This window comes from Thermobia domestica, chromosome 7, assembly GCF_964235325.1.
Source record: "Thermobia domestica chromosome 7, izTheDome1.hap1.1, whole genome shotgun sequence".
Taxonomy (NCBI): Eukaryota; Metazoa; Arthropoda; class Insecta; order Zygentoma; family Lepismatidae; genus Thermobia; species Thermobia domestica.
Window position 1 is genome coordinate 28,380,811 of NC_137460.1, and position 27,798 is coordinate 28,408,608.

The 27,798-nt window shown below is 34.0% G+C and overlaps 1 protein-coding gene across 3 annotated transcripts; it reads left to right on the forward strand.

Moving 5' to 3' along the window:
• Window positions 1-1,283: 1,283 nt before the first annotated feature.
• Window positions 1,284-27,742, forward strand: LOC145689944 (uncharacterized). 3 transcript variants are annotated; one of them, XM_081764311.1, is made up of 3 exons: window positions 1,284-1,503; window positions 5,906-6,435; window positions 25,308-27,742. In XM_081764311.1, the coding sequence occupies exons 2-3, from the start codon at window positions 5,981-5,983 to the stop codon at window positions 26,659-26,661; spliced, it is 1,809 nt and encodes a 602-aa protein (XP_081620437.1). In that variant the 5' UTR covers window positions 1,284-1,503; window positions 5,906-5,980; the 3' UTR covers window positions 26,662-27,742. The 3 variants fall into 3 exon arrangements, with proteins under 3 accessions (XP_081620437.1, XP_081620438.1, XP_081620439.1); XM_081764312.1 differs by lacking the exon at window positions 1,284-1,503 and adding an exon at window positions 1,506-1,637; XM_081764313.1 differs by lacking the exon at window positions 1,284-1,503 and adding an exon at window positions 1,567-1,700.
• The last annotated feature ends 56 nt before the right edge of the window (window positions 27,743-27,798 follow it).

Below are 27,798 nucleotides of genomic sequence, written 5' to 3' on the forward strand. Positions count from 1 at the left end.
TGTTTAGTAGAGCACACAGCGAGTGCTCGTTTTGTAATATTGTGTAAGAATTCTATAGTGAGAATTTACTTAGTTAAGAATTTACCTGGGATTCAATGTATGGACCCAATTTACACCTTTCTCTAACCTACACCTAACCCAAAAGAATTAGCTAGTCTCCTTATGTTTAACGGAATTCAGGTCAGATGGATTCCACGACAGGGATTTAGGTGAAGCACTCTATAAGTGACTAGTAGTGCTGATAGAAACTAATTAAGGAGTGTACTAACAGCTTGTAAGTGAACGCGAGTTAGTAACTCCACAGGCCGACTCCACTTCGAGTTGTCTAAACAATTTAGAGATACCAGATAAATTAAGAATTCTAGTCAGGAATAAGTACAGACATCTTAGGACTATCATAAACAAGACTTTTATTTAGTAAATAAATAGATTGAATTTTAAAGTGTTCTATGATTTCTATATTAAAAAAATCGTACCCAAGAGGTTAAGATAATTAAGAAATAATTTCCCCTAGACATTTTAGTATATAAGCGAGTCTAAATTCATACCCCTTCTCGATTAGTTAAAAGAAGGAGAACGGAAGTCCACAAGAGAGAGGGTAAGACGGTAGATCAATTATAATTTCATAGTGAGGACTATTGGGAGAGAACTGTGGAAGGAAAAATACGGAGAAGAAGAGGAATTAGGTAATTTTTAAGAATATCAAATTCTGGATACTAGGTATAGGCCTATTTCCAGTTAATCACCTGCCTTTTGCAGTGCCCATAATTTAGAGGGAGCCAAGCGACCACATCAGAGATTGCTATTTTTGTATGGTTCCTTCCGTCAAGAAGGGAATTTCCACGAAGAAGAAGCGGGCCTTGATCTATCCTAACATTCCTTTTGCAATGCGCCCTGTTCCACATGGAGAAGGACTACCTGTTCCTGACCCACCGAAAGAATACGATCTTTTTTCTGATACTGGGTTCAAAAAGAATGTTAATAAGTTTAGTGATGTTTAGCTTGAATATTCTTAGTGGGATGGATAATAAGAAAAAAATGTAATATTCCGGTTTTTCTCCCCCCCCTGGCATATGACGATATGACTAATAACTTTATTTCAATTTATTTTCTTTTATATTTCTAGGTCATAAATAATTTGGAGGTCAAAACTCTAACATTCGTTGACTGTAATTTATATAACTAATTAATAATATGACGGATTTGCAATTAATGTAAAAAAAAAAAAAAAAAATGTACAAATTCTGTAGAGATAGGAACGAATTACTATCAATACACCTTGAACCACCTTCAATAGTAGATGGATATGTGTGTAGTGTCTCTGACTCAATTTCTGAAAAGATGTTTGGGCTTGTGTTACATGTGAATTGACGTATTAAATTTCGTAAAATGAGTGGGAAGAATGGTCGTGTGAGCCAATGTGACGTGCAAAATTCTAAAGAGAAGTCACTATCTTGCAAATATTGTGGACTTAAATATGTATCTGCAAATATTGATAAATTGGTGAGATGTTTTGTGGCAGTTACCTAACCAAATTTGTTTATAATATTTACAAAGTTAATAACTGTATATCTGTAGTAGGATCAAGTTTGGAAAATACACTTACATATAAACATAAACTATTTAACGATATAAAAGTATGTGCAGTTCCTATACCAGTTTTTTCCCAACATATTTTCTTCCATAGGTATAGGCCTATTGTAAGTAAATATACATTTATGCATACTCTCTAAATATAATAAAATATTATATAACGATATACCGTTCAGAATATCCATTTTAAAGAATCCACTGGAGACAACGATATTAAATATACTGTAATAGAAACGAATTTAATTTTGAACTCATAACCGTAATAGCATGCAATTTATGTTAGAACTTAGGTTGCCGGAATATTCACATTTTGGAAATATTCCCAAAAAATATTTTCCTGGCAATTTGTACATCATTCAGTACGGTATCTTTTATTTTTCCCCCATTCTTGCAAATATAAGATCTCAAGTGTTTCTGACTTCACAAAATATAGCTGAGCAAGCGAAAGGAATTAGAAGCCCCGCAGAGCACGTTGTTTTCTATCTTTAACCTGATAACAAGGTACAAAGTTCTAGAAACATTACTCACATTGGTGGAAATTCTAAATGCCATCCAATAATAATAATAAGCTACAACGCAAAACACAAGTGAACTTGTATTGAGTATATATGTCTGTGGTTAGTGCCGATATCCGTTTCCTTTAAGGTACCAAAATGCACTATTTCAACGATACCATTTACCGAAGACAACTTGGTCAGTTCTAAGCACCAAAAAACAAAGCGAAACCTAGCGCGAATTATTCTCGTACCGAAAGATATAACTAGCATTAATTAGTGGCATTCAGTGAAGGAAAGCAAAAGAAATATTTTCAATAAGTATTGTTTTCGAATCTCTCTATTGTCACACACAGGAGGGTGTGGAATTTAAGGCTTAGATTGAACTCACAATGTTAGGCCCTAATGTTGCATCAAAAAGGATGTTTTACTGGACTTCGCTGAGCAAGGTAAACACGTGAAAAGTAGTCTTAATCTAACCCATAAATGAATATTTCAAAATATATGCTTTATGACTCACCTGCCAGAAAATAACACAAACAATTCACACGAATGAGGTATTCAATTTAATCGCCGTAACTTTTTTTGTAGTTGATTAAAAAAAAAAAAAGAAAAAAATTTCATCAGACATGAAAGATTTTTTTTTCACGAGTACCAAACAAACATTGTAGTACTTCAAATGTTTGTTAATTATTGTAATTCAGCTTTTGGCTCTTGCAAAGGTTACAAACGCAGGCGGAAAGGCAAGCGTGGACTATGCGGAAGTTTTATGTGTGATGAGAATTCTTTACACTTAGACATTGTGCTGAGTGCAGATGATCATTATTGTTTCCTTTAAAACCTGGTGTATTGAGTGTTTTGCTTCAGGTTATGGTGTACTTCATAGCACTAGCAAATCTTGAACACAAGTAAAATTCCAAGTATTGGTGGAAAGTACTTTTACATCAATTAACTACTTTGGGAATTATTATTTTAAGATTTTATCTACATTTTAGAATTGGCTATTTATTCTTAAGATAACATTTGAGAAACTTCTTTACTTCATTTAACAAGTTTTCATTTGGAATCGTTGGCAGTGAATGAATGTCACCACCTAGTGTCTTCTTTGCTCTGAACAAAGATGCCGGATAGATACAATGTTTCTCTTAAAGTTAGTTCCATTGGATATTAAACATTAATCCAGTTTTTAATGTTATCTTTAACACACTCAAAATATAATTATTATCACTTATCACGTGTTACACTTAGGATTATCCGACTCAGTAAAACACTAATTATTTTCCTAAAACAAGCACATTAAATGCAGGCTTCATTACGTAAATTTCTTTATTTCATAAGTGGGTGGATGGTAGTTTGTCGTTGACGCAGAACTTTACCGAACTTGTAGTAGAACTAGAGCAGATGGAATTCTCGGAATAATGAGACATCCGAAATTTAACACAAATGAAAAATAAAATTACGTGCACACTGAAATTGAAATCCATTCAGTAAAAAATTAGTTTAGCTTCATGTATACCTTCACACGTGGCACCTAACAACAGGAATGTTATATAACTGAGACAGGCAGTTCGAATGTAGCGTGTGACAACTTGGGGGTAGCGTGTGACAACTTGGGGGTGCGCCGTAGGAGAAAAGAAATCAGCTGCTCTGGATTTGGTCATAAGCGATAACAGTAGAAACACGAGAGAAAGAGATTGCCAAGAATGTCAGCCTTTTTATTAGACTGTTTAATCGATGGAGGCCAGCCCTTTTGAAGAATTGAAATAAAATATACAAGTTCGCTAATTCTCTTAATGTTATGTTAGTTTAGATTCTAATCGTTTAACCCCCTTCGTCTAAACATAAACTTTTTCCTATATATTGAAACATATAGATCTCGATAGCTAGGAACGCAAAAATTATATATCGTGCATCTCTGAAAACTATTCACTTCCGTACATCACTGGAAACTACACAACTTTCCTCCTTATTTTGGATTATCACATTATACATTGCTAGAATATGGCAATATTAGAATTCACAAAAATAAATGAATAAAATAAAAGGGTAACAAAAGATACATGCAAAAACGAAGACGTGCACTATATTTGTCCTGCCCTATTTTATATATTAACAGTTTTTTTTTCTTTTTTAAAGATAAGAGATTTTCACTACACTGCATACTACCATTTCATGATCTTAACTTTTTTCATACATGAATAAATGGAAGCAAATCTTTTTACGTATTTAGAAAATTGTGGTGTATCTCTACGTAATATAGTTTTTGTAAAGTGTTTTTTCCTGAGTACACCCTAGTAATTGCATACCTTCGAAAGTTTTTCTCGTTGGTTTTCTCCTCTGTAAATCAGTCGCTAGCAAATAATTTTCACAAATTGAAAAAGAATAGTTTGCTGCAGGTAGTTCTGTCATACAGTGTATAAATATTGATTCAAATCATTGAAACTTGTAAAGTACATCTGCATGGAAAAGATTTCGTTTACGTTCGCCAAATTTATAGCTAAGACATCAGCAGCCATATTTACTCGACTTTTTACCCTAAGAAAACATCCACATGGCTATCTGACACACCAACAGAATAGTAACGAGCATTTCCGCATCACCTAGTAATTAACTACAGTTTATGAAGTCTAAGTAAAACCCAAGATTGCGAACTCAGTACATGTAGGAAAGGAAACAAAATATATACTTTGATTTGGAAGACTTTTTATACTTGATCGAAATCACCGTACGTTTTCCCACTCCGGATATATACGTAATTAGTATTCACAGAAAAATAAAAATCATCTGGGGAATTCGTAGGTCCGGGAGGTGATATTGATTGTGTTATTCAAAGAAACTTCTTTGGCGGTTTTGGGAGGTGTTTTCTAGCAACTATTACATTAATACCGAAGGGTACGTCTAACTGATACAAATATTTATAAAACAGAGGTAAAGTAATATTGTTTATTTGTAAGGTAGAAAAACTGACTGCTTAAATCGTAAATGAACATATTAATATGAATAGGTGTTTATTTTTGTAAGTAAATTTATATAAAAAAATTGAACAATTAGATAAGTAATATAATTCTCTAAACTTTTTCCTTTATTTTAAATTTTAAAAGAAATAGAACGTTTCTTTCAAACATGTGCCGATAGGAATATTCGGTGTTATGATTTGGTGATATTAACTTTGATGATTCAAATATCGAAAAACATCATTACATCGCAAAACAAAAATACTATGAGAGCGGATTTCGTTGAATGAAATGTTTCAGTTGAGTAAAATGTGTCGTATACCAACGCTCGTAGTTTATTTGTTCTTTCATCAATTTAATGTAGGTATGTCCTGCACTGTAAAAAGATTAAGTGGTAATATACCCGATTACATCCTATATAAGAGCCTATATAGAGGATGTCCAATTACATCCTATATAAAATGTACCTATGGATAGCAAAAACAAATATAATAATGTACTTGAGACATATGTCTATAATATACTTTTATGTAAAGTAGTAGAAATTTATACTAGGTTTTCTTTAACAAGGGACAAAATAAATAAAGAAAGAAATCGGATATGGGCCAGTTTTTCAATATTTCGGTATGCTTATTCATTTGCGGTATTTATGTATGTAGATATCTTAGTGTGAGTTGTAGGGGAATATCGGATAATTTAAAATATTGGTTTGGGTACCTTTTACATTCCTAGTCCGATCCCAAACATTTCTACCCACAAACTTAATTCCATTTCAAATGGAACTTACCGTTATTTTCTACCGGCAAATAACGGTTTATAAATTTTGATAAAACGAATAATATATCTATTTTTTATCCCTTTCAGATTTGTTTGTTTTACTTTAACATTAAGAGCTGAAGATTTCAAATCTAAACCTTTAAGAGCTATTGTGCTTGCGAAATGTCTTTCCATTATGTGAAATTTGATTGTATTAAAACTGAAACGAGAATGGAAAATGTCCCTATTAAAGTAGAAGTGAAAGCAGAGAATGAGCCATTTGAGGAATATAATTATGAATTATGTACTGCTAACACAAATGATGATAAAGATCCTCTTGCAATTCGTTTGGATTATAAGGAGCGAGAAAGTGCAATGGAAGGGGAATGTAGCACTTCAGAAAGTAATCAGAATGAAACAATATCAGATTGGAAACTAACTTCGAATGCAATATATTTACCTGAGTGCTCATCAACAGCTGAACGGGATAACATCTCGTCAAAATCCTCCAATTTTGCACACAACACGGAAGAGTCAAGCAGTCACATCCTTGCCACTAGTGGGGATCAGAACGATCAGGAAGAGGACGTTGAGGAACATGATGATGGAGAAGCAGATGACAATCTTCATGCCCTCAGGTATGTTAAATCCGATTATTTCGTCAGAGTTATGTATATAAAAATATTTGTTTTTAACTTTTGCAATCCTTAGTTAAATATCATTATATTCATTTTACTAATGGAATTGCAAACATTTGAATTCAGAAAAAAACGCAACTTAATTCTTAGCTTTGCAAGAAGTGACACAATTCGCCAGTGAAATAGGTATCCAAACATAGCGGTTAATTGCTATAAACCTGCTGCTTACACCATGCTTTGAGTGTTAATGTGGAATATTGACACGTTTCTGAATAATGACAAGAGGAATTCCTGTTATAAAAAGTTTTTGTAAATAAAATGATCGAGCATAATACTTTAAACAATATATAAACTGCTGTGAAATCTGAAGACTATTTAATAGAGCTCTTCTTAAACACTAACTGCATTACAAAATACTTGTATTTTGAGGGCTGAAAATTCGGTAACATATTTTTATCGTAGGAAAGTGTTCATCATTGGTTTATTTCTAAACTTCCTCTCTCACTCGAAATATTTTAATAACAAAAAGCTCATATTTTTGTATTTATTTATTTTATCTTTCCTGAAACTGTAACATTATTTTATGTACAGATTCCCTAGTTAATATGTTAACCAAATAGAGGCCACAGGAAAATTATCTAGTTTTTTTTTTTTAAGGTGTTAACGTGACGGAACCGTATCACTTATTGTTATTGTTCTAATTTTTTTGTATGTCCTCGTACTAGGCCAATCAGAAATACAGCTTTTGAAAATAATCTATTTTAATATATGGCTTCATTAACTTCACTGTTAAGGGTTTGTTTCTCAGAAATTTTTATTTATGATCGCAGGTCTCACCGTGTTTTTATTTGCGTTACTTCATATGTCCAATTTGTAAATTTTTCGGGAGACGAGAAAAACTTCACTATATATATATTCACAATATTAATATTTCGGAGCTTCTTAAACGCAGGTGCAGCTGCTCTTCACACGACAGAATAGCTTTAATATTTTGACCTGGGTGCCATACGAGGTATCACCTGAAATTGCCAACAATCGACATGCAAACCAGCCCTATAATCTATTGTTTCTCAGCAATCTATTCCTTGACATACGAGGGTTGATATTAGATGAGTTGTTGTTTTCTCATCAGGTTTAAGCCAAAACTCAGAATCGCAAAAATTGTACATATGAGGTATCACATGTTAAAGGACGATATGACCTTGTCACACTGAGAAAGCTTATAGATAAAAGGGCATTTCTTCCCACTTCTGTATGATATTTGCCGCAAAAAATGTTTTCCCTTACATAACCCTTTTCTTTGCTCTTCTTTGAACACTGAACATGTTACGGAGTCCCAATGGCTCACTGGTAGAGTATCATATCTGTTACGGAGGGCCCCGATTTGATCACAAATCCGGACAAATGGGCATTGTATTGTACAATCACTGTTTGCTCGGGTTTCTTGAAGTTGTCTTGTGGCTCCCACTTTCCTCATTCCGACATTGCCATGCATCTAATCCTCATCGTCTCTATTTATCTGAGCACACCCATGTTACAAATAAATGTTGACAATCAATCTGGTCAAGAAAATGGAATCTAAAAGGAGTAGAATTCGATTAGAATCGATAGCATCCCGTGGCATTGAAATGAAAAGAAAGTGGTGAAACATTTATTTAGCTTTTCTGCTACTTCAATTTTTCCAAACGAATACCTATATTCTTTCGATACTTCGTTTTGCTTAAGCCAAATAGAAACGCTACTCTGTAACGAAATATCAGCAAACTATAGATACAGAATTTTTTTCTTCATCTTTAATGATAATTCGTTACATTATTGTTTAATGAGAAAGATTGTAACAGTGATTTATAGTTGTTTACTCCAAGACAGGCCAACACTCTATTAGCATAATATATACTGTGATTTATTTTCTAAGTAATTAATCAAGCTTTTGAGTTATTGCCAGCAAATAATTGAAAACCCTAATTTATGATGTTCAATAGTCATGAAATGAGTTGTGTTTTGAGAAGCATTTTTGGTTATATTTTGCTTAAGATATTCTTATACCGTTATTTAGCGGAAGTATACTGCATAAATAGGTAAGTAATGCTTGTCTGTGTTCTATTACCCGGATAGAGTGTCAGTTATGTATAGCTCAAAATCATAAGAGGTGTATTCGGATTATGTGCAGATATTTTTCATGGCAAATGTTACAATTAACAAAGGTACTTTAGATCTATGCATAGCATGAGAAATAAAACAGATGGCTTTTGATAAAAGCTGGGAGATAAAAAAGAGAACCAAGAAGAAGGAAATTTTCGATGGTTTTCAACTACAATACCTATGTGAAGGAAAGAACTTCCTCCTTTTAGTATTAATAGAACTTTGCTTTAGGAAGCTTTGTCTCTCTCCTGTTTAGGCCAGCTGTAAACAAGATTCAACTCTGCTTTTATCATAATAGTTTGTTTTAGTGTTACTGTAGAGGAAGGGGACGTTTGAATGTGTAACCTTTGGGATTCGCACTTTGATTAATAAAATGACAGCGCTCTTTGTTTTCTTCCTTTCACCTCGTAAAATCAAATCAATCAATTTATTTCGTTTAACTAATTGCAACACATTTAAAAAATGTTAAGATATTTGTATTCTGTTTTCCAGCAAGTGTTTCTTAGACGTTGACCAGAGTAGGTAACGGTGGACCGCATTGGTTACGAAGAATGATAGGTCAAAGTGGTTGATAAAGGGTTGAAGGACATAGTGGATTTATTGTATTGAGGTGGGAAGTACTGAGTGTAACATCGCTGAAGTTTCTACTGATCCACTGACTCGGATGCACGCATACCCTAAATAGTCCAGAGTCCTTCATGACATAAATTTACGTATTTTCAGTGAAATTTATTTACATAAAAGACTGAAAAGCAAATGTTGCATTGATTTTTAGGTATATTGCGCATTAATACAAATAAATAATTTAGCGAATTTCATTCTTTTGTTCGCGCAACTGTTCGTTTAAATATTCGTGACTTAATTAATGTTACAAAGAGACTTACGATTTTTTGTTCGTTCCCTAACATTAAATATCTTTGACAATTTTACTGTAATTTGGCTATGTGTGACCTCTGTAGTAACACAATATTAACGTTACACTTTCTAGACGTAACAAGTAACATCTCTTGTTAATTTGCAATCGATATTTCAGTCAGAATCTAGAATTCATTTCATGGGAATGTTTTGCAATAAAATAAAATCTTTAAGTTTTACGTCCCACGGTTATGCCGGTTAGGCTAAAGGAGACAGTGAAGATGAGAAATGAATGAAATGGTGGAATGAAGAAAATGGTAGGAAACGGGAGAACTCCGAGGAAACCCACGCACACGGTGTTTGTCCACCATAAAATTCACTTGGGAGAGGCTGGAATCCAACCCGTGACCCCAAGCACCAGAGGTGAACGCTCTAACACTGAGCCACCGCGGCCCCGAAATGTTTTGAGTTAATCTCGAAAGATGTTGATTATTTACATTTAATTGATGGCACATTGGTGGATTTTGTAATAGCTAATAGAACGTATAAAACATATAAATTAAAAACAATATTAACTTTATACGTTCCAGCCTTGATAAGTAGTTATTAGTAAAGCTGAATAGTAAACTCACCCCTGGAACAGATACGGTTATTTTTTATTATTATTAAAGATTCTGCCTTCTCCTGGCCTTGGCGCTAATAACGTCTTTTTTTATTTTTATTTTTCTATGCTTAAGTTTGAACCTGGAAATATTTCTTCCATGTTTCTCGATCTTCTGCTTCGTCCTTTAACTCCCAATATTTTCTTATAATTTTCAAATCATGGATCAGTTAATTCTTCTTCTTCCTACTCTTCGCTTTCCTTCCATCTTTCCTTCTATACTGGTATAATAAAGACAATTTCTTCGAAGGATGGGTCCAATCCAATCGGCATTCCTATGAAGGATGCTGGCTAATTGTGAGAATGTTATAATGTAATTTATGCGTTCAATATAACTTTTGCTGAAGAATTACAGATTTTTCAAATGTTTAAGTTCTTCAATATTAATCCTAACAAGAATAAGCATAAACATTCTTACTTATTCAGCAGTAAGTGAACAAACACATGTATGGAAAAAGTTTTGTCTTATTGGTCAGACAGGAAGATTAAGGCAAACACGAAGTTTCCTTCTATTGACCTTGACTGAGTTTGTGGTACTGGATGCGGAAATTTTTGTTGATCTCTACAGTAATATGTAAGCCAAAATAATTGAAACCATCTTTGAGTAAGTCACGCACTTTCTTCTCCCTGTTTTGACTAGAATTACTTTAAAAATATACGAACCAAACCTTAAAAATGTACGAACCAAACCAACACTAAAGTCCATACTAGTTAATCACTAATTTTCGTACGATCAGCAACAAAGCTGAAGTGTGAATGTATCTTGGAATACAAACTTACAGATGTTTTCTGAATTTTCTTTCTACTTCTGTTTCGTTTGCAATAATCCACCTGGTGGGTTCTACGCTTTTACTGAGAGAAACTAACCAGCTTCCTTGACACGAAAGGAAAAAGTTCATCACTTTAAAATACTACTAACGTAAACCAACATTTCAGAAGTTTTTGCATTTTTAAAGGATTTTTCGCCTGTTTCCGAGGAGATCAATGCGTTCTCCAGATATTCATATGTTTCATATATGAACGAAACAAATCTGATATATTAGGGAAACACGTTTCAACCTCTGTTCCGTATACGAGCCTGGAAATACGTGTAAACGATTTGAGAACGTAAAAGCAGCTGAACATTTTTTTATGTAGATAATTTTGTGGAACCATTATCTACTGCTCTAATTATTTTACCGGTACGTATATATGGAGAATGTTATATTTTCGGACCCAGACAATATACAAATATATATGGGAGTTCCTTCGTGGGTTAGCGTTCCCGTCTGTGGCGTAGGTGACTCGGTTTATATTCCCAATGCGAGCTTATGTAATTCGGATTCCACGTTAATCAGTATGTTCAGTCTCATAGCGTCACTGCTGAAAGGAACGTTAAACTCAAAATCAACTCATCATATACATGGTTTACTGCAGGAAGCTGCGCCGATTCTTTAGACGCAAGCAGTGAGCTTAACGAGGACTGGATTGGATTGTATTTAATTTTTGCGACCGGTTGAGCAGCGAGGCTATACGAGACGTGTACCTACAGTCCAACTTGGTATACGAACAACATAACCTCCCACTGGGAATAGAACCAGGGTCTTCCCAGCCAAAGTCGTGCATGGCATTTGCGTGGGAGCTCGTTAGCCAAACGAAGATAGTGAGGATCAACCGCTCAGTATAACTCTAATTTAAATATACCAAAAATATATATTAAAGTGCTTTGTTTTGGAGGGTTATGACCGATGACTTGTGAATACTTGTCATATATCAGACTCTTTCCTATTTCTTTGTCTTATTAATGGAACTTTATCATTAAAAGCAATGCAGTATTTCACCTCTGGATTGGTCGTTACATCCTATGGCGTACACTTTGTGAAATTTATGACAGAATTGCGCACCGTATTCAGATATGCCTTTGATTACTTTGTACTAGTCGTAACTTTAGTGATAAATAACAATCCCCGTCTCTAATTACATAAACCTAGTTACGTATCTTAAGACATGTTTTTGTACAGAGCTGGGGATCCAATATCACCAAGTAAACGGTTGGAGTTCGTGTGAAATGTATAAGACAAGGTTCTTTTCTTAGATTCGTTTGTGCACTTATTGCTGGATAATTGATTTTATTTTATATTTATGACGTGACAATTTGCCTAGTTACTGCCGCTTTATATATCGTCTACTAAATCATAGGGCCACTCGTGTTTTATGATTGAATTGATTTCTTTTGCTTATGCAAAAACGATGTTTCAAACGATACGCTCTGCTATTTTCGTAAATTCCGAACCACACTGGAACTTGCGCAATTGACTTATGAAATTGTAAAGGTTTCTGGAAGGCCGCTATTCATCATACTGAACAGAGTGACAGGTTCACCACGCTTGTACGATTGTAGACGCATCCTTGTCAGCAGTATTACGAACTCTTAGTTAGATCACAATTTTACATCTTGTAATTGTGAAGTAGCACTGAGAAAACACTGATAATAAACGTTGTACATGGTCAGAGGTCTGCAGCGAGGAAAGTTTCGTAACTTTTGGAGCGGTATAGAATCTTCCGATAATCTACGTAATAGTTATAATAACATTTACGTCGCCTAAAAAGAAAACATATACTCATCAATATCATGATGTAGTTAAAGTTCAACTTCGCTGTATAAAGTTTTCGGTATCAATAGAAGATTCACTGAAAACATATCGGCTCAATTCAGTAATGGTTTGCGTAAGCAATAAGATAATCTTCCGATAATTGTCGTAGTAGCTAAAATGAATTTTACTTTTTTCTGTGTGTGTGTGCGTTGCGATTACGTTAATGTACGCAGAATCTTTTAAAGACTGGTAAGGAATGAGGCTCAGCATGTATTTGTGTTACACGATTAGATTTTGTAACTGATGGTCTTTAGTTATCATGAATATTTCGTATTGTCACACCTTATCAATTGGGTATTAATAAAGAAGTTAACATCCACAAATTCAAAATCGTTATACTTTTATTAAATTATTGTTACTGGTTCATTCAATGAATTTAATAATCTGAATTACGAACCTACTTAAGCCATTTGATGTCAGTAGTATCAAAATCAACGTTTTTCGCCGATTCTGGAGGCCTAGGACCGCCAATTCTCATGTAGACCTCATATGTTTTTCTGAATATATATTATTTATTCCTATGTGTATTTTTTAAATGAATATACCAAATTTTGCATACCTTGAATTTCAATGGTTATATATGCCTTCCTAGACTCTTGTCTGTAATGAAACACACATGTAAATGACCCTCCTCCAAAGTTACAGAGAAGTCGGCCCCCTTGCTTGCTGTGACTCCAGTACAATATAAATTTTGGAAAAACACATCTAAAGAAAATTAATAATATAATCGTAACTAATCTACATGGAGAATTTCAGGTAACATGTTCTACACTAATATCTACTACTTTGCGATACATAAGTGCAAGTGTATACATAAGTACAACCTATGCATAAGTGTAAACTATCACAACAATCACATTATAAGTATACTATTATTGCAATCGTTAATTTCGGAAATTTACATTTGAAAAAACTGTTCTTATCCGACACTCCTTTCCTATGTGTGTTCCATAGCAAATGCAGAATTTTAGAATATCGAGATTATGATATCCATAGTAAGAGATGACTTTCACTCACAATGGTGGATTGTCTTCAATGACAGAATTTTTAGCGTTACATATTTAGCTCTTTCTTGATGATGTTCTCTAGTTGTAAGAATATGCTTTAAATTGCCAATACACAGACAAAAAATTAATTTCAACAAATTCTTGAATGTTTATAATAAGTTTATAATTAACGTTAATTTATCACTCAATAGAAACCTTATGACAATGATTGCATAATAATAATAATATATAATTTTAGCTTCTCTTAGGGGCACGGTTTCTCTGGATTGTAGCGTTTACCACTGGCGCTTGGGGTTCCCGGCTCGAACTTGCAGTAAGTTTTAAGTGAACATCGTGTCGATGGGTTTTCGCAGCGTTCTTGCTTATGTCCCACATTATCATTATATCAATTCTATTACAATTCACTTGCATTATTCAACCGTTGATATTGCAGAGCGTTAAATTGAAAGATAAATTTAAAAATTTCGTTTTCAAACTCGTATTTCAAAATTAGTTATAATTTTAACAGAAATATTAGCAAATATTCCATGTTTTCTACGTCAATGGTCTCTCCGTTCGAAACGTCGCATTTATTAAGCAACACGTGAAAAGTAAACTATTGACCAATTTGCTAACTGCCATAAAGGGTGAATAAGATGATCATCTTAAAAAAAGAGAGCAGCTAAAATGGTCAATATCAGGCATTTTTTTACTCGAAATCCTGATATTCAAGTCACATTAAGCTATTCATAAAAAAAATCATAGCAGCCTGCATCTGTCAAATAGATGAACTACCTGAACTGAAGATAAAATCACACAATTAGCTCTAACACTCAACTTATGCTCAACAGTTAATATTAAAATCATTAAAGTCAACAAAAAGAAATTTATTATCCAAATTAATTAATAACATAAATAATGCAATTTGTATGTGCAGAACTTCACGTTCTAATTAAACTATCAATTTTATGTTTCTTATTGTTCCATTTCTTGTTGAATTCACAAATGTTTAATATTTTACTCCCACGGCATATTTCGATCTCGTCACAATCACCTACTTATCAAGGAACAAAAGAACTGAAGCCATTAGCAGTTTGCATCTGTCAAAATGATAACTTCCTAAAGTGGAAGCAATGTCACATAATCAGTTCTGTCACTCAACATATGCTCGGGGCCGCGGTGGCTCAGTGTGTAGCGTTCACTTCTGGTGCTTGGGGTCCCGGATTTGATCCCAGCCCGCTCCAAGGGAACTTTGTGATGGACAAGCACCGTGTGCGTGGGTTTCCTCGGGGTTCTCCCATGTCCTCCCACTTTATTCATTCCATCATTTTCATTCATTACTTATCTTTTTTAGCCTGACCGGCACAAGCATGGGACGTAAATCTCAAAGATTTCATTTCATTTTTCAACTTATGCTCCTCAGTTGATATGTAAAATCATTTTCACTATTAACGAGAATCAATCATGCTAAAGTTAACAAAACCAAATTTATTGTTGAGCACGTTTGGCCAAACTAATTGATAGTTTAAATTATGCAATTTTGTGTGGAAAAAAATCATGGTCAAATCAACATCAATTTCAGGCTTCCTATTGTTCCATTTCTTGTTGACCTCACAGATAGTCAATATCAGACATTCTTTTACTCGTTTCGCAATTTTCGATCTTCTCACAATTCTCTACTTATCAAGAAACAAAAGAACTGAAATCGTTCATAGCAGTCCGCATCTGTCAAAATGAAAAGCTACCTGAAATGGAGACAACGTCACTTAATTAGTTCTGCCACTCAATTTTGAGTGCATTGTAGCGGCTCGGATTACTCTGTAATAATCATGTGTTATGAGGCGAAGCATTTTTTTAAAGGTCGTTTGAGACATAAAAAATGGACTTTTTTCAAAGGAAAAATTTTTGTAAGAGAGAGTTGGAAACTATGCATATACTGTATGGAATACTCGAATGTTAATTAACGTTCTCGATAAAATTATATTTAATAATAGTCTGTCTATACTTGTTAGAATGTTGTTAGATTAATAGTGAAGTTGCTTTTGTAGAACGTTTAATTTATGTGAAAGAAAGGAAAAGAAGAGATAGAATTAGTTCCGTTACTGGAGGCAAGGTAGGGGAGGTAATTCGTTTGGCCGGAGGACGTTGCTATCGCCGAGTAAGTCTACGAGGATAGTGAGATCGTTGTGAAGCTCACTGTTCTTGGTTTTTTTGTTTTTTTTTTATCAGGGTACATTTGCTTCGACGTGTTCTCGTGTCATATCTTTTTGTATGCGGAGCTTTATATTTCTTTGTTTAAGCCTTAATGTTCCAAAGAGGAACTACTCTTGTTTTGATATGTGATCGCATACAAGTTTTGTTATTTTTCCTGAAGTAAATTAAGTCGTATTACTGGTTTGAACGAGTTTTGTGCTCTGTTGAATTCTTCGTATTAGGTTGTCTGAGTATTTTCTTTAGAAATCAGAGCACGAGATCAAATGCATGGAGTGGGCAAATTGCGTTTTGAAATCAGTGGAACAAGCAATGTATTAAGTGGTGAATATTATGCCTATAAGTATTTATTGCTTCTTTTTCGGAAGATAAAGTGTTGTATGAATTTTGTGAAGTGTTTGATCATATTGTCTGGAAGGGGCCAATTCAGTCCTTTTGGGGAGGGATGTCGGAGTTCCCAGCAAATTGCCTTAAAAATGAATAGTGAGCGATATAGCTAATTGGCGATTATACTAGGTGCTGAAAGCTATTAGATTTGTTAAATTATACTCAGTTTGGAGGCATTAATCCTTGCATGTACCAAATTTGGCTAGGAGAGAGTGAAATTAGTGGTGGCTTTAGTGACCCCGGTGGTACAAAAAATTATTGGTTTTCCATGTTCACTTGGTCTGCAGATTGATTGGATATTGTATCCGACTCTACCTTTGGCGTGTATTTAAGGAAAAAAATATTTTGGGAATGTTTGATTGCTTCTGGTTATGAAACAGTTAATTTGACCTCGATTGGATCAGACAATTAGCCGTCCAGCTCAATTCCAGATGATCTAAAGAAGGAAATGGAAAGGTAAAATAAACGCAAATGATTTCGTCAACGATGGTGAGTTATATCAATTTTTGTGTTTCTAAGTAGTATGTGCGTTCTGTGTATAATTTACGTTTGTACGGTTGAGACGTAGGATTTTTCTGCAGTAGTTTGTTTGGAGATTTTCAATTTGAATCAGAGTTTAATTTACTGCTTTCTGACTCGACTTCTTAGTTCCATGAAGTGAGATAAATTTGAATTTCCATTTTTTTTGAGAGCTTGAAAGTATAGATAGATTTGGTATGGATTGATCCAGTATACATTTAGTTTTACCCTTTTTAGTGTTAAGTTTGACTGAATATGATATTCGAATAAATTATTTTTTTTAAAAAATGAGAACAAATTGACTTGCCTTAGACTTGCCGATTTTTGTCTTCCGTAACAGAGCTATTATAATGATTAATAATGTTATTTAAATTGAAAGTTTATTAATATTGTAAATCTGATGACAAATAATTCGTATTTTGCGTGCAAAGGTATTTTCTCGTTGCTTTAAAATATTGTTATAATGTATTATGAAGAACGAAGCTTTTTAATCGGGATTAGCTTTCTTAAAAATTATGATTTGAAAAATATGTGAATTAGCATTGTAATATTATGAGTTTTTGAGGATTTATCTCTGCAAATCTAACAAGAAGTTTGCAGAAAATAATGTAAGCAGTACGCGTGCAATGAGTTGCATGTGATTAATGATATTTGAATTGAATAGATTTTGGACGACGAAAAAGTTTGCTGAATTAATTTGGAATTGTTTAAATTTTTTTTTGGAAATTAGTTTGTCATTTGAATAATATTGAGAAGATATCTATAATCTGGCTACTCGTAGACCTTATCCATATACCGATTATTATATATATATTATTTACTTCTGGTTGTATTATTTGCTGTGTATATACGTTGTTCAAACGCAGCGCATGTACACACGCAGCGGGTTTCAGCGCATATACGCACCTGTTAACTTGTTGAATAAATATTGAAAAATTTGGTGTTTAATTCAATATTTTTGAATTGTTTATTTATTTTGTATGTATATTGGATCATTCAACCGAATTTTCCAGTTGATTTGCACCGTGGTGAATGTGTCCCGCAGACACTGCTCCTTCAGTCCGGAACTTACCGAGCCCAAGCTGATAGTTTGACTTATTATTATTATTATTATTATTATTAATTTTTATTTAACTCTTGGCTTAGTTTCGTTGGAGGTAGGGCGAAGTGGTCGCTACAGTTAAGAGGAATATTAAACTTAATAAAGAGAGCTTAGTATTGTATTTGCTTTAAGGTTGGGATAGATTATTATAGTCTTGGATTACTTTGCTTACCGTAAGTCGTAGATAGAGCAATTCCAAGATCTCACCTTATAATAATGGTTAGTCTCTTCCTTTGAATTTTAGCTTCCCATTTAGCGCCAAGGCTTTATGATACGTGGCTCTGAAGCTTAAGATGTGATCTAAACCTCATGAACTTCCTAAAGGATTCGCACACGGTTCGGCTGCATCGGAACCATGGGGGAGATCTCCATTTTAAAATATGTCTTATGAATTAAGTTGCAAACTATCTTGTATGTGCATGCGATTCTGTTTATGGAATGAATTGATTTGGAAGTGAACAGTAGGTCAGAGGTAGGGAGCTCACCCTTGCTGCGAGGATATTTCTTTCCATCCATCGTCACTTAAGTTTTTGGCTCGAAACATTCTGTCCGGACGTTTCCTCAGGTTGCTAATACATCACCCGGAACCCCAGGAATTTCCGCTCGGAAGTTTGAAAATTACCGCGGAGGCAAATTTTATATTGTGCTGCACAAGGATTGTCAATATTTTGTCAGTGATACTCTTACCCCCTGTGTTTTGAAATCTCCGGAGGAATTCATCTGATACTATCACTGCCGTTCAAGTTCTATTAAACCAATTATTTCATAATCATTGGCTTTCATTAGTCATGTGACTCCTTCAGGCTAAAGATCATCATGAAACGTACTGATAAAAATGTCAATTTCACTGCTTCAATCACTTCAAAGTTATTTCTCTAAAACAAATCAATATTTGTCAGCTAAAGACAATAACTGAACACAAAATCCAAAAGTTCAAGATACGTGATTGGACTATCTTAGGTTAAACTAACTAAATAACTGTATGGCCTATGCAGCCCGGAGGTTCAATGCCGCATTCACAAAAGCTCTCCATAGGCTTCTATCCTTAACGAACTTGATCCAATTTCTACTTTTTATTCCTATCTCTCCGAGATTCATCATAATATTTTCCTCCCATCTGCGCCTATGTCTTCCTAATGGTCGTTTTCCGATTGGATTTCCAGACAAGACTTTGAAAGCGCTTCTACTTGCTTCCAACCTAGCTACATGACCTGTCCTCCTAAGCCTACTAAATTCATGACCCTAACAATATTTTGGGAAACCGTATAAATTATGTAGTTTCTCGTTATGAAGTTTTCCCATTCCTCTTGCGTACCAATGTTCGTCTCAGGATCTTGTTCTCAAATATTTCAGTCTATGTTCTTCCTTCCGAGTAAGCGACCGTGTTTCGCAACAACAGGCATAATTATCGTTTTATATATTTTAAGCTTCAAATTTCTTGACAGAATTCGCGACAAGAGATTTTGTACTGAATAGTAATACGAATTCCCTGCTTGTAGTCGACATTTAATTTCTTTGTGAATATGATTTTCGTCTGTTAATATTGATCGTAGATATTTCAAAGTATCCACTTTATCAAAAGTAAAATTTAATATTTTAACGCATCCATAATTTGCCGTATTACGGTCCTAACGCACTTCGATGTATTTAGTTTTCTCTGCATTTACTTCTAAACCCATGTCCCTGCAAGCGTTTAATAAGACCTCTGCATTTCTTTCTGTTGTTCTCCTACCATTTCCTATTAAATTTAAATCATCAGCATATGCCATAACCTGGTGAGCACCGTTAGATTCTAGGCCCTGGTTGCTGTCTTTGATTTTTCTTATAGCGTATTTCAGAACAAAGTTAAATAAAAGTGCTGACAACGCATCTTGTTTCAGGCCATTTTCGACGTGAAAGCTCGTGGACAAACAGTTTCCTATCCAGAATTTACTTTGGGATTCATTTAAACGTACCTTAATTAACCTAATTAGCTTTTCCGGTATTCCAAGTTATGAAGAACGTTGTATAAAATATCTCTCCTAACCGAGTCGTAAGCCTTTCGAACATCAATTAATAATTGATGTACTGGGGTATTGTATTCTCACTTCTTTTAGAGTATTTGGCGAATGGTAAATATTTGGTCTATAGTTGATTAATTTCCTCTAAATCCGCACTGATAATCTCATATAATTTCATCTGCGTATGTGATCAATCTTGCTAATAGAATGTTTGAATGGATTTTATAGGATATTGACAAGAGAAATGCCTCGATACTTATTACAGTTAGTTTTGTCGTCTTTCTTGTGAATTGGAACAATGATTGATTCTTTACACTCTTGTGGCAAATCTTCCTTGTTCCAGATAAGGAGAATGAGTTTGTGTATCTTGTTCCACAGTTTTTCTCCTCCAGCTAAAATTAACTTAGCCGGAATTTCATCTACACCCGGAGGCTTGTGTGTCTTTTATTTCTTTATAGCGGTTTCTACTTCTATTCGGTTGGGTTCTGAAATATACGGTTCTGCGGTGTGTATCTCCTTTTCTCCACGCACATTTGTTTTTGGCTGCGTGCTCAGCAAATCGTCAGAGAAACCTTTCTATCTATTTAAGATGCTTTCCGTATCAGTGAGAACTGTTCCGTCAGCTTTCTTTAATATGTAAGCACGAGGTTGATAGCCTTTTCTAAATTCGTTGATCCCCTTATATATATATATATATATTTCGATTTTTTTTTTTACTATTATCTTCAAGTTCCTTAGTTTTAGCTTTCAAAAGTTGCGTTTCTTTGTTCTAGTTTTGGAAGTTCCCCGCCTGATATCTGCGAAATTTTGTGTAGTTATTTCATTCGGATTTTGTAGCCAGCGTAATTTTGCCTGTTTTCTCTACTCTGCTAGTTTAATGCACTCCTGGTCGAACCATGGTTTGTTTCTACATATTTCCGCGTGTGTCAATTTTTCTTTTGCTGAAATTTTAATTTTGTCTCTAATTCCAATACAAGTATCCATAACCTAGTACACTCCAAATCTTCTAAAGCCGAGAATCTCGTCGAAAGTTCAATCTAGTATTCCTTTCTTGCCTAGCTCTCTTTTTATTTATTTAAGTTAAACCTCTCCGTTTTCGGACGTTGAATATTTGCTTTATTCAAGGATAATCTTTCTCTTCTTATCACTACATTTATATTATATTTAGTTTCTGAGCACATATTGGCAACAATGTGCATGGATTTGTCCCAGTTATAATAGAGAAAAAGAGATGGCGAAAAGGATGGAGTGCTGATTGTAAGATTAAAGACAACCAGTCGTAAGAACCATTATGACGGGGACAATTTAGTTTTGATTCAAAAAACCCGCCTTGTGAGATATATATAAACAATTTTACATTTATTGCGTTTAGGAGATACGTCTGGTGTACTTATTTCTTTAACCGTTAGTGTTTTCACAAGAAAGAAAATAAGCCACATGAGTTTATATAAATTATGAATATAAATGTATATATTTATGAATCAAGTTTTTGCTTCACGCAAAGACTTCTTACTCACCAAGTTTCTTCTCATTTTCCTCTAGAATATTTTTCGCTCATCTACAAGCAATATCGTACGTGGTGTAGATGAAATTCTAGGGGTCCACTAGAAATAATAGCTAATATCAAATTCTGATTTGCGTGGGTTCAATATTAGTAATAAAAAAATACAATGCAAAATAAACAAACGAAATGTGGTAAGTTGTCACCAAATAGTCCAAGTGCTCTATAACAAGGAGGCAGTGTAAAACTAGTGGAACCGCCCTGTAGTTTGGGTGTGCGTCAATAGAACGAGGGACAGCCACTGCATTTCCTCATAAACAGTAATAGTGGAAACATGAGAGAGACTAATTCCAAAGACTACAAGTTTTTTATACTGGAGTTATGTCTAGTTGGTGGATGCCAGGCTTTTTGTAGAATCGAATGAAAATTACATGTTAGCTAATTCCAGTAATATAAGGTTAAGTTAGATTCTAAACAAATGGCTTCTTTTGTCTAAAGAGATACGTTTTTCTATATAAAAAGAACTGGATCTCAAAACGTAGAAATGCTAATTTGTGTAACTTATATCATTCGGAAGTTTGTCTTTTCCTCTTTATCTCAATATTAGAAAGTGTCCTACGTATTACGTAGAATTCACAAAAGATAAACAAGTTAACGAGGCTTACATGCAAAACGGAAGCACGTGCAATATATTTTACTTTTGTATAGTATATATTTTTTTAAAATCATCATAATTTTTACTCCACTGGAATGTATTGATTTTTCATGAATATGTTTTCATAAAAGTAAAAAATCGAAGCTAGTTTCTTTGCGTTATGGAGCTTTTTCAGTAGAATTGGTTTTTTTGAGATCAGTCTAGTAATTTCGTAGTTTCTAAAAGTAATTGCATGGATCCCCTTTTTATACAACCGATCCCTCGCAAATTTCATAAATTCCAAAGGAATCGTTGGCTGCTTGTAGTTCTGTTGTACAGTATGGTAAAACTTATCCGAACGAATGAAATGTGTGAAACACGTTTGCATCAAAAATATTACTAGCACTTTCCGTAAATTCCTGTTGCAATTTTATAGAAACGCATCATCAGACATATTCTCTCTCCGTTTTTACCGTAACATAAGATTCACATCGCTATGGAATAAGATCACCAACTTAACACTGAGGAGCATTTACGCATGATCTAGTAACTAAATTACGGCCTGTGTAATCTAGAGTGCAATCCAAGATTGATAACTATGTACAAGTATGAAAGAATACATAAAATATATGTTGGTTTGAAAGAGGTCTTTATGCGTGATCGCATTCTCCGAATGTTCCATCACTCCGTATATATATAGGTAATTAGCACTCACAGTGTTAATATGCCTTCTGACTAACTAAGAGTAGCAGTGCTGAATTCAGAATATTTCTCCCAGAGCTTGCAAGCAATACTGCGATAGGAACTGAATCCCAAAAATCCTCTTAGGGATTTCGTAACTGCTGGAGGTGGCATTCACTGTCATAGGAGTAAAAACTCCTTTGGTGGTGTGGGAGGAGATATTCTGGCAATTATTATATAAGGTACCAAAAGCTACATTTGATTCAAACCAATATTTATATAACAGAATTAAAATAATTAATATTGTTTCTGTGAGGTAGAAAAAATACTGTTTACTACACCAAATAAAATTAACCGTTTAAATTGTAAAAAAAATAATAATATGGATAGGGATTTACCTTAGTAAAATGAATTTAATTCAGAAATTTGTTTAAACATAATGGTAACATAATTCTCTCGCCTTTCTATGTTACTTTAATTTTCAAAATAAATGTAATTTTTCCTTTGTTGATACTAATTTTCGTGTTTTAAATACCAAAGAATATAATTACATCGCGAAACAAAATTATCGTGAGATCAGATTTCGTTTTGTGAAATGTTACAGTTCAGTAAAACGTACTACGCTCGTAATACGTTCGTTATTTCGTTTATTTTAGGTAAGTATGAGCTGGACTATAAAAATATGCAATGAAATCTTTAAGATTTACGTCCCTCGGTTTTGCCGGCTAGACTAAAGGGACTGCGATGATAAGAAATAAATGAAATGATGGACCGAAGAAAGTAGGAGTAGACGGGGAACACCCAAGAAAATACACGCTGACGTTGTTTGTCCTTCACAAAACTAAATTGCCCCGAGTTGAGATTGAACTAAAGACCCCATGCATCAGAGGTGAACGACCTGCACCTAAGCAACCGCGGCCCCCGGGACTATTAAGCACTGGCAAACCGAAAATACCGAAAAAACGCAAGACGTGCTAGTTAACACATAGAATAAGGACAACGTAATAAATTTTGCTAGAATGTGATTGCGCTATATGTATTTGAGTAAAATTGTATATTTAGTTTCATATTTTATTTCAGAAATATAAGCTAATGTAAAAGTGGAAATTTCAGTGTTTGACTTCTCTATCCTCATGCAACACTGATCGTAGGTTGAGAATTAATAGGTTTAGTTAAAATGAAAAGAGAGGGAGAAAAAAAAACAAGAATAGTCCTTCGATAAAATGTACCTACATATATCAGGAAGAGAGGGAGAAAAAAAACAAGAATAGTCCTTCGATAAAATGTACCTATATATATCAGGAAGAAAAATAATAATGTGCGTGACAAATAATATAGGAATATTATATACTTGTGTGTATAGTAAAACAAAAATATGTTAGGTTTTGCTTTATATAGTAATAAAGTGAGGAAAATATGAGATATTGACCAATATTTCGATATGCCAGTATGGTTCTATGTTTTCGATATTTAACTATCGTTAATTGTTGTGGGTTGTAAGAAAGTTTTGGACACTTTCAAATACTGTTTTCAATACTTTTCAAAACCCTAGTATGATCCCAAATAGAATCCAGGATCTCTCGTACCGAAGGCAAGAGCTTTAGTGACTCGCTACACGGGTGCCAAACATCCATTGAAAAGAAACAGTTGAATAGCACTCATTTTTGAAGCTTGCGAACTAAAGACGTTACGATGGCAGCTTTCAATATTCCGGAACGAGCTAACAGTGACAGCCGAAGAGAGAACGAATGGGATAATACAACAGTAACGAATGGGATAGTACAACTGCTCGTTGCATTAGAGTCAAAATCTACCATTCTAATATCAGGTATTTGTTACAAATAGGTGAAAAGTTCCATGGAATTGAAAACTCGGTGTTCCTGAAAAAGTTATTTTTTAGAAAAATGCTTAGGTGTGTATCTTATCTAACCTCGTAGTTACAATTAATTAGACGTAAATATCTTTCGGTGGATTAAAATTTAATATGTGAAAGTAATGCGAGGATGTTGAAAAACAGAAGTTAACATTGGTATACTGCTTGCAATGATGTATTTTGTGTGCAATTTAAAAATTTTTATATCCATCTTTTGCTTGTTTGTCATTTTATTAACATATTCTGGTATTAGTAATAGCAAAAAGTTCTCACTATTACTATATTTTCTGACCATAAAATTAACAATATGATACATGAACATCTTCAGTGACTCCCTATATCCGTTTTTCTCTAGAATAATATGTTCGTTTCGTAGTGTAACACATGAACCTTCGTATGTATTTAAGTATGATATCGTATATGTAAATGTAGATAAAAATTTGAGATCTTGTAAGGAAAAAAAATCTTTCGAGAGGGAAATAACATGATACTCTTCGATAAGTCTCGATTGCGTTTCTTACATAATATATTGTATAGGCGTCTGCAAATTCAAAACATTTTTGTACACTAAAAGAAGAACAATCATATTCCTTTTTTACTGTATTTTATACACAAGCGTTTCACGTTTTTAATGTTTCATTTTATGTATTTCAATTTGTATTTCCTTGTTTATTGTTTTTTTTTCAGCTTTCTTAAATATAAGGTTTCCACAAAAGCTGATATGTTTATTACACAAAAGAAAATAATTGCTGACTCACATGACGAATCTCATACAAACAAGGAGTTTTACATAGAATTTACACGACCACATTTGAGAAGAAATATGCAAACACTTACAAGTGAAAGTGACAACATGTGCCGTGTGTGCGGAAAAGGGTTTAGTCGTAGGTCATGTTTGGCAAAACACATTTTAATACATTCACAAGAAAACTCTTACACGTGTCAACAGTGTACAAAAACATTTAATCATAGGTCATATTTGGCAAGACATATGTTTGTACATACAGGTGAGAAATCTTACACTTGTGAAGAGTGTGGCAGGGGATTTAGAGATAAACCTGATTTGGCGAAACACGTGCTGGTACATACCGGTGACAAACCTTATATGTGCTCAAAGTGTGGGAAGAGATTTCGACAAAAGGCACATTTGGCAGCGCACATGTTAACACACGTACATGAGAAACCACACATTTGTGAAGAATGTAAGAAAGGATTTTGTTTCAAGTCACAATTGGCTAAACATATGTTGATACATACAAGGGATCGTTCTCACACCTGCCCACAGTGCGGAAAAAGATTTATTCAAAAGCCACACTTAGTGAGACACATGTTAATTCATACTGATGAGAAACCTTACACCTATAATGAATGTGGCAAGGGATTTATTGATAAATCAAATCTTACGAAACACATGTTAATTCACACTGATGAAAAAGCTCATACCTGTCATGAGTGCGGAAAGGGATTTATTACTGAGTCATGTTTGGCAAGACACATGTTAATTCATAGAGCTGAAAAACCTCACACGTGCGAAGAGTGTCACAAGGGATTTAGTCATAAGTCGTATTTGGAAATACACCTGGTAACACACGCAGGTGCAAAGCCTTACACCTGCGAAGAATGTGGTAATGGGTTTGATGAAAAATCATATTTAAGAAAGCACATGTTAATTCATACAGGTGAAAGACCTTACACGTGCGATGGGTGTGGGAAAGGATTTCGTGACAGATCATCTTTGACGAAACACATGTTAATTCATATTGGTCAGAGGCCTCACACTTGCCAAGAGTGTGGTAAGGGGTTTAGTCAGAAGTCTCATTTAGAAACACACATGTTAAAACACAGAGGTGTTAAACCTCACATTTGCCATGAATGTGGAAAAGGATTTAGCCAAAAGGCTAATTTGACTACTCACATGTTAATACATAAAGATGTTAAACCTCACTCCTGCCTGCTGTGTAAGAAGGGTTTCAGGCAAAAGATTAATTTGGAAACACATATGTTAAAACAGAGATGTACAAAACGTCGCACGTGCCAATAATGTTCTGGGCTATATATTCTATACCAACATTTTATAAAACACATACTGATACATGAAAGGGAAAGATCTCACAGAACCCAATAGTGTGGCTTGTATTTATTAAGAAGTGACATGTTGCAAGACGTGTTAATACATGAAGCTGCAAAATCTCACACGTGGTAACATAGTATAAAAATATTGTCATAATGTATGCCAAACGTTTGCAGAACTAGTTGTTACAAAAACACGTCTGGCAAGTGACATGATATACATACTGTTAGAAACTGATTTCAGATTGCGAGAAATAATATAGTCTATGTTTACCTATTGCAAAACACAATTTTACACATACAAGTGACAAATACCATAGGCGCTAAGAATGCGGAAAGCAATTGATCATATTCAAATGTGGTAAGACATCTTAATTTTAACCCCTATACTACTGATCTTCTGAAACCTTTTTTGTAAAGCCCCTTAAGAATGCTTTACTATATGTTAATATGTAAATTCGAAATTTTATTTCTCAATCTATTTTCCATATCAAATTATTTCAACTAAATAATCCTCGCAAAATGTTAATAGCCTCAAAAGCTTTTTCTCAAACCTATTTGGTTTATGACCTTATCTACACATACAAGTAAATATTTTGGATGTGGAATAATTAGGCTGGAAACTCAAATTCTTGTCCCCATTTTTTGAGCTCTAGTAATTTATATATTATATATACTTGTATGTGTATGACTTTTATAGCAAAGCTTTGGATATGCCATTCAAGTCAGATATTGTACTCATAAGTAGTGATAGTCGAGTTGCCGGAAATATTTCTCCGGAAGATTCCCAAAAAGTGGGAATATTCCCGACATTTATGTAGAAACAGTAAAAAGGCATTCTCTTGCTGTGTTACGATTTCAAAAATAAATTCGTCTTTTGTCACTGTATATTTGTTACTGTTCTTTCCAGAAAATGCTTTAAAATTTATATTCTGTACAGCATGTTATTTTCTTCGTTATTATATTTTGAGAGTGCACATCAAAGTGTTCTGTGCGCTTACTTTATGTTCTATGTTGCAAATTAATTCGTGTAGGAAGTCGACATACTTTTTCACAGCTAAACAGTTTTAAATATATTTGTAAGTGGATTTTCTAAATTCACCTCATT